The sequence below is a fragment of the Phaethon aethereus genome (genome assembly GCF_964289735.1).
Source record: "Phaethon aethereus genome assembly, chromosome: 3".
In the NCBI taxonomy this organism is placed as follows: domain Eukaryota; kingdom Metazoa; phylum Chordata; class Aves; order Phaethontiformes; family Phaethontidae; genus Phaethon; species Phaethon aethereus.
Genome location: NC_138576.1, coordinates 118,415,531 through 118,430,639, shown reverse-complemented (window position 1 = coordinate 118,430,639; position 15,109 = coordinate 118,415,531). Strand labels below are relative to the sequence as shown.

Below are 15,109 nucleotides of genomic sequence, written 5' to 3'. Positions count from 1 at the left end.
AAGGAATATTTATTCATGCACGTTCATTTCCAATTTGAGGTGCTTGCCAACCATGATGAACCAAACCCACCCTTCAGGCAAACGGAGAAAACAGGCTATTGTTAGTCTCGTTCCTCCACGGAGCGCTTTGCTGAGGGTCCCAGACGGCACAGAGTGCACCCAAGGCTTGAACTATCTAAACCAGCCTGGCAATAAAGCTTGATGTAATAGCTAAAAGTTAAACACTACAATAAAGTCAGCTTATTCAAATTGTGTTTAGCTCCTCGTTAGCTGCAAGGGAAAGAATCAAGTCTTCAATTTAAAAGCTGTCTGGTCCTCTGCTTGTGTGGCTCTTGTTAAGGAGCCTGATAATAGGGTGTAAAAACTCTACAGTAAAAGGACAGGTTTTGTTGCAAAGATTTTGAGGATTTTTGTTTTGATGGTAATTTAAAAAATATCTTACGAGAGGAGAAGCATTCCTTCTTTTTCTCCCCTTAAAGAGCAAAGCTTGAACTAAACAGGAGTAACAGTCTGCAAAGGCAAGCATGTGAATCAAAGCCCTCCAACGTCCTTTGAAAAGGTTAGCATGAATGGCAGGAAGGTGGTTATCCTCGGGTACCTAAGCCAGGAGCCCGCAGCCCCGCACCGTCTGCCTGCCTCCCTTCTGCCAGAGGAGTGAAGGCAAATAACGGAAAGGAAATAAAAGGCCCTCATCATGGATAAGGATTTTCAGATTACATATCCCAGAAGCTAGCCCAGATTTCACTTTGAGCTAACCTAATGCGGTTGTTTTTCAAACACCTCGGCAAGCCATAGCTGCCTCGCCTGACCGGCGGTGTTTGTATCTAATCCGGCTTGTCCTCTGTGAGAGAAACTAAACAGTGCCATGAAAGCGTTGACATTTAGGAACTGCAGCGCTCCAGAAACTTTAATGCTCCCTGCAGCTCCTAACTTCTTACTTGCATTTATGCTCCTCAGGGATATTTGAAAGGACAGATTTCAGGCAAACAACTTCGGCACCTCCATGAGGAGACCAGTCCCCTCTGGATCCTGCAGAAATGGATGCAACGAGACATTTGTCCCAAAGGCAATGCAGAGCCCAGCTCACACTCCCTGGTATCCCTCAGGAGATCCCCTGCTTTTTGTCTCCCTATCTCTCTCTTCTGAGACGCGAAGTATTCGATGCACCTCCTAATGTAGGAAGCTACAGTCAAGAAAAGGCAGCATGGGTATTCGCACCCTCCAAAGGCCACCTCTCCTCTTCTCTGACCTCAGCAGCCTCGTAGCAGTTCCTGGGTCAGGATCTATGTCTTATTTGCTCAACCTTGCACTTCTTGTCAAGACAGACTGTTAGGCACTTCATTCCAGGAAATGGAAATATATATTTCCGTTTATATAAATCATCACATATATTTACATGGGAAACATTAAAGAAATTCCAGTATTAGTGTCATTTTTTGACTAAAATATGAAAGAATTTTTTTTTTTTTTTTACAGTTTGCCTACATGCAATGGTGCTGGTGTTTTAATGGCACATAGCAACAATATTCCCCTCTACTTTGTCACACAATACACTCTAGGCCTGTTGGCTTCTCCAGTTTCCACCAGAGATGAATTTTCTTCTCACAGAATGGTGCACAGTTTTAAACTTCCAAGACGAAATAAAGCATACAAAAATACTGCCATTACCTATCTAAAGACCATATTTTTCCACAAGAAGTGAAGTAATACTTTATGATGACAAAGCTGAATACTGTAATTCACAAATGTAAGTTAAATATAAAAATATGAAAAGCAAGGCTTTGAATGTCATAACACTGGTTAAATTACCAAACCTTATTTGCACAGCCATTCTGCAGAAGTGCTAACTGGTGCAAACCAGAACTGCTGCAGGCACTGACAATGTTTAGTAGGAGCTACATTGCACCAATAATGCAGAAATACCTTAAAGAGCAATTATGAAAATGGCAGGAGCAAAGCATTTATCAACCTGCAAATTATGTATATTAATTGCAACAAAAAAGATTTTTCTAGGACAGCCCTGGAGACCTGTTTTCTGTGTCCCCACTACTAATAAGGATCTAAAGAAGAAACAGTGAAACGTTTAAGTAGCAGCACTTAAAGTTGCCAAATCAAGTGTTCAGAAGTTGGGATATTACAAAATTATGGTTACATATTCAATGTTAATTATACCCTCTGTATATTTGCATTATGATACAATCTTTAAACGTACTTCTTCCCCTGGAGTTCTCCCTCATGGAGAGTAATTAACAAAACAACCTCAGTGAATGAGACTACTCAGTATTCCTATTTTTCTGAATTATTAGTTGTTTGTCCTCACACCTCATCTCCTGCACACTCCCTGGACCTTGAACTGAATATGATATCATTAATATCATCAAAGGGCTTTTCTACAATGTTCACCTTCATGATGTTTTATAATCTTCCAGACATCCTTGTGAGGTAGCAGTCCACTTACCCAAAGAAAAAGTGAGATCCACAAAAATCCCAACTCAAATTATCGGAAGGTGTTGCTTTTGAGCCCTCAGTCTGAGCCACCTAAGACCTAATCTTAAAAAGAACTGCTTGTCTGATGATACTTCATGTGCCATGAAACAGCACTGTTTCAGCTGCATGGCACTCAAGTAAAGCCAATAGCTCTGCTAATTTTCCATGGTTGTATCAAGCTAGGAACTTAAAAAAAACCACCACAGCCTAAAATCTGGTTCAAGGGATAAGTTTAGCACCACATAATGAATTCATAACAGAGGAAAGGATAATATTCACTGCTCCTGGACAGCATTTGGTTGCTTAATTGTCAAAGAAAGCAATGGCTTTCTGCCGGCCCTTGTCTCAGACAGCACACAACCTGGACTGGTTCTACAGTACTGCATGAGTCATGAGCTCTGCAGAAAGACCTGCATGTGATGATGTGTTTCCATCTAGATAACACTCTGCCTTCTTGCTGCATGGGCTTGGAAATGGGATAAGCTGAGAAGTGAGGGTCTGAGGTTGGACAGAGCTCAGCTTGACCTCCAAACCTGTGCATAACTCCTGCTACAGGAACGTGTGGGTAAATTATTGAGTTATCTGGCTTTAAACCTCAACTTCTGAAAGAAGCACCTCTGTCAGAAGTAATGTGACTATAGAACAGTCCTAAATCTTTTTGACAGCAGTTCAACTGGCTTGTTGCTAGAAAATGGGCACAAAGTACTTCCATTAAAACTACAGAAAGTAGCAGACAAAAGAAAGGGCTTGGTTTCATCTATGCTCTCAATGTCTAGAAATTGACTTCTGCTGGCACGGGAATAATACAAAGACAACAGACATCACCCTCCATCAATTTACATTGCCACCTGCAAGGAGAAGGAGGGAATCAAGCAAGGCTGCAAAGAAACAAAACTGTTGTTATTAATGCTGACAACTGCTACAGTAAAACCACGCAGGGAAAACAAGCAATGTCCAACTAAGAAAGAATTTATCACTTTGAGACCACTGGTTAGCAAAAACCTACTCATAAAAGCATGAATCTCAAACATTTACGTACAGTATCTGAAATACTCCTTTGGGTCCTAACGGACAGTAAGAAGTTGCCCTTCTGTTGGTCTCTTCTGACTGCTCGTGGATAGGTTATCATGTTACACGTTATTTCTTGTACCAGTTTTTACAAAATCTCTGATTAAAAACATTGAGCAAAGCAGAGGATCTCCATTTTGCTGAACAACTCTGTCCATCAATGCTCCTACTCTGTATCCATGTCTCCTATTCATGTGCAGTCATGCCTGCATGTTGAAAGAAGAAAGCTTTTGCAACATTTTCCCATTTTTTCCTGTCCAATCATGGGTCTATTCTTTAGGTCATATACACAAGAGACTGTAATTATTCAGGGACAATTAATCTTACCAACTTTAAAATCTTATCAATTAGTTGGCCACATGTAACTTAGATAAGCTCGTTTACAGCAAAGGGAGAGAACCCGGCACCTCTAGGAATACGGTATCTGAGGCAGTTGGGTGCCTCAATCTCAAAAGGGGATCCATTTCATCAAGAGCCAGTCCTGAGAACTCACATAAGCAGCCAATAAAACTGCTCCTGCATATTACTGAAACATTAAATTTTGTCCACAATATGCACTTGTGTTTGTTCTGTTATTTGTCCTGGTTTTGGTGCTACAGAGGGATGCAGTCATCTCCAATCATCATAGTTCCAAGATAAAAAGCAGACTGAAAACCACCATGGAATGAATGAAAGCCCATTTTCCTCAGAAAGATGCGATTTCTGCTTTTGTAAAAGTCACTTTTTAAAGCCCACACTTGCCGTCGAGTTTCAGATCCTCAGACTGTACTAATTTTAAGATTCTCTGCCATTGACAGCATTTTTTTGACAAATAGGCCCTACAGATAAGACCTTAGATAATTTTATTTTTAAAACTATTAGTATATATGCATATATGGGTGCACATGTATATAAAATGCTTTTCTCATTTACAGAGAAATTAGTGAACATTATGGTCACCAATGAAACAACAATACAAGAAACAGTACCTAGAAGTTGTAATAATCAGCTACCTGAAGATACACTGCATCCCTACTCCCACCTGCATAAACAGTGGCCCCTTGTACTCAGTTTGTGTGGCAAGGTTTTGGTAGCGGGGGGGCTGCAGGGGTGGCTTCTGTGAGAAGCTGCTAGAAGCTTCCCCTGCGTCTGACAGAGCCAATGCCAGCAAGCTCCAAGATGGACCCGCTGCTGGCCAAGGCCGAGCCCATCAGCAACGGTGGTAGCACCTCTGGGATAACAGAGTTAAGAAGAGGGGAAAAAAAACCTGCGCAAATGCAGCCGGGGAGAGGAGTGAGAGTACGTGAGAGGAACAACCCTACAGACACCCAGGTCAGAGCAGAAAGAAGGGCAGGAGATGCTCCAGGTGCTGGAGCAGAGATTCCCCTGCAGCCCATGGTAAAGACCACGGTGAGGTTGGCTGTGCCCCTCCAGCCCACAGAGCTCCATGCTGGAGCAGATCTCCAGCTGCAGCCTTGGGAGGACCCCACGCCAGAGAAGACGGATGCCTGAAGGAGGCTGTGACCCCATGGGAAAGCCTGCACTGGAGCAAGCTCCTGGAATGGCCTGTGGCCGCGTGGAGAGAGGAGCAGGTTTGCTGGCAGGACTTGTGACCCCATAGGCGACCCATGCTGGAGCAGTCTGTTCCTGAAGGATCACACCTCATGGAAGGGACCCATGCTTGGAGCAGTTCTTGAAGAACTGCAGCCCATGGGAAGGACTTACATTGGAGAAGTTCATGGAGGACTGCCTCCCATGGGAGGGACCCCACACTAAAGCAGGGGAAGAGTGTGAGTCCTCCTCTCCCGGAGGAGGAAGGTGCAGCAGAGATAACGTGATGAACTTACCGCAACCCCCATTCCCTGTCCCCCTGCACCACTGTGGCACGAGGTAGAGAAAACTGGCAGTGAAGTTGAGTCTGGAAAGAAGGGAGGGGTGGGAGGAAGGTTTTTAAGATTTGGTTTTTATTTCTCATTATCCTACTCTGATTTGATTGGTAATAAATTAAGCTAATTTCCCCAAGTCAAGTTCGTTTTGCCTGTGACGGTATTTGCTGAATGATTTCTCCCTGTCTTTGTCTCGACCCACAAGCTTTTCATTATATTTTCTCTCCCCTGTCCAGCTGAGGATGGGAGTGATAGAGTGGCTTTGGTGGGCACCTGGCATCCATCCAGGGTCAACCCACCACACCCCTTCATTAGCAAATCATTTGATTTGCACAAAAGCAGTAAAAACAGAGAATGAGAGTTTGATTTCCTTATACTGACAGAATAACCACACTTAGTACGTAGGAACTCGGATGATTAAAGAAATTTTTAAAAAAAATTATTCTGCTGCAAATAGGAACAGATGGAGAGGTAAAATGTGAGGGACATTTAGAAGACTCACCTAAGGTTGCATTGTCGATTTTAACAGGCTGCTTCCTGGCAGTACTAGCCTAAGTACTGCCGGATCATCAGAACCGGCAGCTGCTGTGAGCAATGCATACACCAAACCAGCACACTGCCGAGACACCAAGGATACGTTTCCCAGTCAAGTGATGACTGTGCTGCCACTGAAAGGGACTGTCCTGCTGTGTTCCTGTGTCAGTGTTGTGTTCCTGGTACTCACGTAACTCACAGTCAGCACTGGCTCTGGCACAAGGTGGGGCAGGGAAGGGGGGAACACAAGAAGTCAGGACAGGGACCGAATGCAATGCAGTAAATCCAAACCCTGAAGCATGCATTAGTTGAGGACAGGAGGAAGATACTCTTTAGCCCATACCTTCAGCAAAATGGAAAAATACTACACTTGCATTTGGAAGTAAAGAGAACAGTTCACTTCTTACTCTTAATGCCTATTCTAATGAGGTGTTTTATGTCCAAACAAACATAGGTCAATAGTAACAAATGCAGAAAAATCACATAGCTAGTCAAGTTGATAAACACCATTTAAAACACATGCAAACAGTAATAAGAAATTGCTTAAGTACTGTATAAAAATGGAAGCCTTCTATTATTTAACACTTGAAAAGCTGCAAGTTTAATGAATTGTCTGTGCTTCAGTATGATTATCTCCCTATCTGTTCACATTATGTGTGTGGCTTGTCTTTCTTCCTATTAAAAGATAAAATGTCTTAGAGTTGTATGCAAAGACAGATTTTCTCGGAGTGCCTTTTTGCACAGGTTCATAACAGTAGATATCTTAAAATTCTGCCTACTACCTCACAAGTCTTCCTTGGGCCTGATGAACTATCTGTCTCCTTAAGAAGTGACAAAGATCTCATGCAAATGAGCTGCACAATTCCTTTGCAGCTAATGTGAAACTGGAAAGGAGCAAAATCATTACAGAAGATGCTCCAGAGAGCCAGGAAGTCCTGATGTGAATGGACACCTGACATAATTTTGATAACAAGAGACAATAAGAGTTCTTCATCTACCATGTGGAGTTTTATGTAACTTCTCCACTTAGCTACATTACTGCATCTGTGTTTTAAGATGAGCTCTTTCTACTGTTCAGTCACATAAGGTTGATAATGCTGAGGTAAATATAACTGGAAAAAGTGAGCAGCTGGAGACTACAGGATCCCCAAGAGTTGCGTCTAATACTATACTGAATGTTACTTTCCTCCTCTTCTGCTAAACTCACATGAATATTTTGCACTTTATCTCTGTCTAAGCATTTATTCTGCCCTAGAATAAATGAGAAAGAAACAATAAAAAAAAAAAAAGAAAAAAAAGAAGCAGCTGCAAGTTTGTGTTGTTCCCTTCTTCTCTTCTTTTGTAACGAGGTAATTTGTACCTCCTTTGCAGTTTGAAGGATAAACTGCCTATCTTTCTGAACAGCCTGAACAGAAGCATTGCAGATACACAACAGATTACAAAGGAAACTGGATGGAGATGGGTTATTACGTGGCATGCAGAAAAAGGATTCTGTATTTCTTATTACATGTTTCCTTAGCTTAAACCAGCTAGCTTGCCTGGCATGAGAGAGCAGACTATCACTGGGCATGCAAACCAATTAGTTTTGTTTTTTAAAAAAGAGAGACCAACCTTAAACAATGATGGTGACAAACAGAAATGTTATTATTTGCTTTGGACTATTATGTGAATATGTAGTCTCCTTTGGTGCCGAATTAAAAGGCCATCACAAGCTCCTGTCTACAAGTATCGAAACCAATGCCTCTGTTTTCATGATCATCAGCAACACGGTGACGTTCATAAAGGCAAGAATGCCATATACATTAACACGACAGACTTAAGCTTATTTATCATCCTGTCCTTGTGCTATATACTTTTACCAGTTCCTAGGTATAACTCAAAAAACCACCCAAGATTAAGTTCAAAAAGCATCCTGTGGTCCGATATCAATTCCATGTCTGTTCACATAAGCATTTATTGCCAGAGAAACACGTACAGCCAAGATTGGAGTGCAGGAGTTTAATTTACTGAAATGTTCTGGGTAGCCCAGTAGGCAGCTGTGAGATGGAAATCTGAGAACTACGAAATCCCAGGCTGACAACTAGTCAGCCTGCAGTAATCACTCTGCAAAGCATGTGCCTAATGAACACAGGTTTCCAGACCCTGAAGACTGGAGAGAGGATGTGAGACCAAACTGGATTCACCAAACGTAACATACCTGATGACTTTCAGTAGGTTAATGGTAACTGCAGTATCCAGAAACCTGACGGATTTGTTGAGCCACCAATATGAGCCTTGGCTGCAGTCTGAAACGAACTGAAACTACCATGTAATAGAAAAAGCCTTTCTCAGAATGGTTTCCTGAGGGGAAGGGCAGATGCTATCCTTCCGAAGAGTCAATGAGCAATGCCAATCCAGTGCAGGAGCTATTTTCTTTTAACATTTAAAAACAACTCTGCAGTTGAGGGTGAGTATCTGTTTCCTCCTGTTCCCTGGTAAATAATTCTTCACCTCCAAAAAAAAAAAGCAGTAGCATTCCTCCCCCTAATTTTCACAAAGGCAACAAAATCCATGATTGTGCAGACACACAACTTCAGCTTCTCTACTACAGGACACAGTTACCGACTCTGGAACTGATACCTGGATCTTATTTACAATAAACTCAACATGATGCAGGGAAGATAAGAAATACTAAGACTGTCTGAGATTTCAGTCAGTTCAAGTTGGTTTGTATATTTTTTAACCAGCTAAAGCAATGGTGGGCACTGATATGCATGCTATGCACTGGTCTGATAACACTTTTTGAACCTGAACTACTTTGATTTTTTTCCACAAAGTCAACAACACGTGGAACAAATTAAAAGTCTCCATCACCTCTGTGAAAGCCAAAACCTTGTTATCCAAACACATCAAGAACAGTAACACATGTATGATGGTAACAAGCCCAACAAGGCTTCAGTCGGCCTTACCAGCACTGTAGCAGGCTGATGACTGAAGAGCTTAATTACAGCTTTGCAGTTTGTCAAACTCACCTAAATATAGCCAGCACACCATAGTCTTCAAGCCACATGAGATGGTTAACTGTGGGATAATTCCAGGCTTTCAGACTTTGAATTTTTAAGCGCTCTCTGATGACTCAGATTAGTTTAGAGGAGACATGGAAGGAAGACAGAAGACAAAATACTCCTTTAGTAATTGTGAGTAGGTAATAATATTTGGAAACAAGTCTTCCTCCAAACCCAGATATGGCAAATACTGAGCTAATACTATGGGGACAAGAGCTGGCTGGACCTTTATGGAGAGCTAGACCCTGCCTTATCTATGACAACTGCCCCTTCCTCAGCAATACAGGTGACATGGGGATCTCAGAGTGATCAAAATGGCCTGCTCAGAGGGAAGACATTAAAGAAGCTTAGAAAGGGTTTGCTACTACAGTTATCTGATTGCTCAGGGAAGCAGTGCAAGGCAAACATTTGAAAAAGATCAGATTAATATTGGAGATATTCAGAAGTTGTCTGGACATGGTCCTGGGCAACTGGCTCTAAGTGGCCCTGCTAGAGCAGGGGTGTTGGACCAGATGACCTCCAGAGGTCCCCTCCCACGTCAACCCCTCTATGATTCTGTAAACAATGCACAGAGAGGCATGTTGGAAATGCCCAAAGAGACGACAGCAGCTGGGATAATCTTACAGCAGCTAAAGAGGTACATGTGCCCCTATGCAGAATTAATATGAAAGGGGCAAGACTCTAGATTACTAGTGCTCATGAGCTCAACCAACCTCATGTAGGCTAAAACTCTCAGTTCTGGGGCAGGGAGAAACAGCCTCATTTGCACTCTTTGCTCACATCTGAAATTTGTTAAGGAATGGTAAGGGGACACCAAGTGAGGCAATGTCTTTGGGGAGGAAAGAGGCTAAAGGCAAGCCCTGCAGTAGTGGGAGAGACTGTTATGGTTGTAACTGCTTCAGGCACATGTACACCATATGGTTGAGAACAATCATTTCAAGGCAAAAATATAAATTAAATACTGTCTGTATTTGGTATAATCACTTGTCTTTCTGACCAATGATCATGTATAATTGTCTGGGCAGTAAGTTTTTATGTCATTCTTCCAATGAGATCCAGTCTTCGCTTCAAACTGCAGTTCTACCGTTTTCATGGATATTAAGGTTAATGCCTATTTATTAGTCTCATATTCTATCTTCACTGATTGTTGAGTTCTTGAAAGTTAATACCAACTCATGACTCCACCCTGGAATACCCTCTTTATCCTGGGGATACCAGGCATGATGCTGGATACCACCAGATCAGAAGATGCTTTCTGGAATTTTCTGCCTAGTTCTACATGGAAGTTTTACACAGAATTATCTTGTACAACATACATTTCTGAGCAATGGAACCAGGAAGAGTTTTATTTCTGTGGTGTCAGGAGTAATAGAGGTAATTAATTGTGGATATGATTCCAGGAAAATCTAGAAATAGTATTCAGCTGCTAAAAGACCATACAACTCCCTTGAAAGAAGGCCTTTTGCAATTTACTTAGATGCATTAGCTTGTCTATTGTCAAATGAGAAATGTTCAAGACTGCTGACTGCTAAAAATTCATTGTTTTATTCTTCTCTTTCATTACCGCAGACACTGCTGTTATAAATCAAGAAAATACACACACACACAAAAAATCATGTGTGGGAAGTCAGATATCCTTCAGGCGAGAAACACCTTCCACCACTACTTGGGTAATGGCAAAATGTTGGATTCAGGCTATGATGTTTCAACAGCAAACACAATTGCACTTCTGTGGAAGTGTTCTTACACCCTGGATGCCAATGCTAGAAGGCTTATTGCAGCTGAACACTGAACGAAGCAATTTCGGTGTCCAGCTGTACCCTAATGATGCGATTTTTGGGTGTATACTTAGGAAAATACCAACCTTTCTTGCTCTACTTTTAAATTTGTATTTAAATTCCTAAGAACTTTAGTACTGTTTTTAACATCTGATTTTTTTGGGTTTTTTGGTAGGGTAACATAATTTCAAGTATTTGGAACCTGTATCTTGAGTAGGAATCTGTCATGTGTCAAATAATCTTTCAGGAGCAATTTGCACCCAATAAACTTGCTGATATATAGATGTTAATAACAGCATTTGTATTTTTAGTGTTCAGCAAATGTCATGAACATTATCAGCATGTGAAGGAAAAATGAGGTCCAAGTACTTTGTCAAAGATTTGCAGAAGCATTTTTGGAATCTTTTTCCTTTTAACTCTAAAGTTCTAATATTAATGCTGTATTTATGTAGCTAAAGATCAGCATTTCTGCTCCGCAGCCATTTCCTGTGACGACAACCAAGACAGGGAATTGAACATGTCGGGACACTTGGGTTCTGGTTAGGTTCTACAACCTAAGTGGTAGCAGAGGCTTTCTGTGCACAGCGAACTTGGACAAAAATTGGACAAAACACTGAATAACATACTTAACTTCCCTCTACCTAGGTTTACTTCCATGGGACTATTCCCCCCACATAAGGGCGTGTGCTAAGCTTGTGTTTGTATAGTGCCTTATGTGTTTCGATGGGAGTTTTTTCAGAGTTGCTAAACATTGTCACGATTATTGAGTAATAAACATACAAGTTATTTGTGCCAACAGTCCAAGTCCTACCTGGGCACTATTTTGTACTGTGGTGTGAGGAAATAGTTTAATTTTCTTTTATTTTATTTTAAATGCCAGTACTTTTCCGAATTTCAAAAAGTATTCCAAGTAAAGTGCTTTTGATCTAATGTTATTAGACCACCTTAGCGCAAAACAATTCATGCACACAAAAAAGACTGGGCTTACAGAAAGCTTTCTGAATTGCAAGTGACCGTACAATATTTTAATACACCCAGTCAGCAAAACCTTCCACTCTATCTGTAATATAATAAACCAGGACACTGCATCTGCTTTGGAGCCTTCCCTAATGGTCTCACATCCTCCAAAATCCTGTAAAAAAAATTAAAGCTTTCCTGTACAAGAAAAGGTCAGCATAGAGCTCCATCTTCCCTCACAGCCCTAATGAATATCAAAGTTTCGGTACTTGGTCCTTTGCTGATCTCAGCTGTGCCTCTGCATCAGTGGCAGGGAAGTGGGCTGCAAGCAGGCAGGGAGCAAAAATATTTGGAAACTAATACTCTGCATAAGAGCAGGAACTACCTGACTGTGTTTGTAACAGCACGGTCTTCTCAGCAGGTTCAATCCTGCATCTTTTCTTAATCAGTTCCAGCTTTCAGACAATCTAAAACTTAGTCTGGGGTAGACAAAAACTACAACAACCAAACCCAGTAGTAATATATTATTTCAGCACAATGAAGACATGAAATAAAGCAGAAAGATATATTTCCTTGGATGCAGACCTGTAAAAAAACCCAACTCTCAAACAATGAGCAATGGGGGCACAACCTCCATCAAGCAACCTGATAAAATCTCCTCCACAGATGTCTTTTCTCTGCCTGGTAGTACCAGAATGCTTTACTTCGGCCACTTTGCTTTGACCCGAGGGCCAGACTCCACCAGAAATCAAATAATGTGCAATATTTTTCATATAGAAACTCCAGCAAACAGGATTGAACCCCATCTCAAAGCATTAGAAAACTGCTATGCTTTGATTTCATACTTCCCTGGTTGTGGTTTTGCATATTAAGAATAACTTGTGAATTGCGCTTGTGGCCTTACTATGTTGTTTTGTTTTGCTGTGAGCAGACACAGATTAGATTTCTGGTCTCATACTTTTTACCCTGATTGAGTGGTAAAACGACAGCAAGATCAGAGCCTGAGGGGACAAGGACATGTCAGCAATCTGGCTGCATAATTAAGCAATGAAATGGTAGGTATGACAAGTAGTTTCATTCAAGTCTTAAGTACAGCAGCTCCAATACAAGGCAAAACAGACGACAATATGCATAAATTGGGCAAAACAAACTGGAAGGGAAGCCTTTTGTCCTCATCTTCCTGCCCCTCAAAACAAGCAGTCAGCATGTTCCAAATTAATTTTTAAGAAGGGCCCATTAACATATACTATTAAATGCTTATTTTGTTTAACAAAGCACAAGAGGTGCTAACTGCTGAAACACTAGAGTTAAAATTCACACTAACAGAAGTTAGCTGTTGTAATCCTAAAATACCTAAGCTGCATATCGCCCCTCTTCAACAGGGATTAACTCATATTTTCCCTTGACAAACACAAATGTAATGTGCACATGTAAGTATGCTTAGTCTGGACGTTCCTAATAACAGTTATTCTCATTTAAAATAGACTGCCTTTTATTAAAATGTTTAAAACCTTTATTTTAAATGTTTAAAAACATACCTATGGAGTTGCACTTATGTAAATCCCAATACAAATAAACAGCATCCAGTACCAAGCTCTTAAAACCCAGATTTATGACAGATATGTGGAGACAGACCCTTCAACAGGGGCGAGGCTTAGCGGCATTACAATAGATCAAGACAAAGTATTGTTCAACATTATCTTCTTCCTTCTCGATGGCATATCCAGCTGTCCTGTAACATTTGTTACTGGAAGACTCTTTTCTTTGAAACTGTAGTTGCTGTTACTATTGTCATTAAATCCTTAAAGAAAAAATACAGGCTCCTACTGCTGCTCTCTCCCTATGAGCCAGCAAGTGAATAGAGATGAGCCAACACCTTATTAAGTATAAGCGAAGCTTTTAAGATGGCCTGCAGAAATAAATAGGATGTCTGCAATACACATAAAGGTATGGTTAATAACAAAGACAAAATTTTGGTATGAAAAACCTACCTTAGGAGAAGAAGAAAGCTCCCTCGATGCAGGAATAGCTGATATGTTCTCACTCATTCCTGTCTCTGTCCTTGGCAAGAGGTTTGGTGGTTCAGGAGCCTTTCTTTTCATCTTCTTTTCTGGCTCTTGCAGTGGAGCAACTTTAATTAAAGCAGGGCTTGATTTTGGTTCATAAAATGGATTTGATCTAATTAAAAGAAGGGAAACATATTTCTTTGCTATCTCCTTGGAATTAAAAATTGAAAATAAGACCTGTTAAGAGAAGCCAAGGACTAAAATGCTTTTATTATCCCACATAAGAGTTCTTTTAGATTTACTTTTTCACATGATTGAAGAGTTACAACAGTTAAAACTGCATTAGGTCAGAATTTCCATAAGTTTTATAAAGCCCTGTAAATTACAGAAGCTTTTTCAATTGCATAAAGCTAACTCTTCAGTTATACTTAGCTATCTATCAAAGAGTGATCTTATTTACAGACAAGCTCAATACCAACAAATTTGAGTGAAGTTGCTGGCTCTTTAATATTCTAATAAACACAATTAAGAATGCTTCATTAGAACAGATTTAAGAATCCGGCCACTTTTACATGCATGCTTCAACATGGCTTTAAGGGCCTCACTCTTCGTTGGCCAAGTCTGACAATTATGGCCTCCGTAGGTACACAATCTACACTGAGTGTACTTTAAACTCTGCAGCATGCAGGCACCACACCATTTCAAGAACACTCTTTGGATACGAGAACAGTGTAAGAAAACCACAGCTGACTCATGTATACCTCTCTACAGATACCAGTGACCATCATCTGCCTATTCTGAAAGCGCTTTTTATAACTAAACCTCATTTAAGAAACACAGTAAACATCTTCCACCAAGTGGATGCAGCCCAAAGAATCATTCTTTTCAGCACTGGCATTCACGTTCCAACTCCACATTTGTTCCACCCTAAGTAAATACTTCCACAGCATTTCCAAATTTTATCTATTAGTTTGATAAATCAAATATCAATCAATAATACACCAAATACTGGCTTCTATTACACACTTAGAAGAGCCAGAAATTTTGTATCCTGCTAAGGATACTTACGGGAAACTTCTTTGCACTGAATTATTTTATTCATAATCTTCACTTTTCATATTTTGCAACCCAAAACTGGATGGTTAGTTACTAAACTGATATGTTAATTAATTCCTTTCCAGTCCATATTTCCCTTGCAAGATATATTTATGATACATCTCAAACAATGTTTATGTAACCAAGTCACTGCAATTCCCAAAGATCTATCTGCATACACTTACATAAAGCATAACAAATAACCTCAGTCCCTTTAATTCAACTCTAGACGTAAACAATAATGCATACAGCATTAGACAAGAGCCTACCTAGCT

The 15,109-nt window shown here is 40.6% G+C and overlaps 1 protein-coding gene across 1 annotated transcript in view; it reads right to left on the bottom strand.

The window, feature by feature from the left end:
• The window catches only part of EHBP1 (EH domain binding protein 1), a gene marked incomplete at its 5' end in the record, with an annotated part of 230,829 nt that overhangs the window by 101,256 nt on the left and 114,464 nt on the right, over positions 1–15,109 (bottom strand). Inside the window, one exon of the mRNA XM_081998215.1 lies at positions 13,725–13,911. Within this exon, the coding sequence (XP_081854341.1) occupies positions 13,725–13,911 (187 nt within the window). The remainder of the gene's footprint in view (positions 1–13,724; positions 13,912–15,109) is intronic.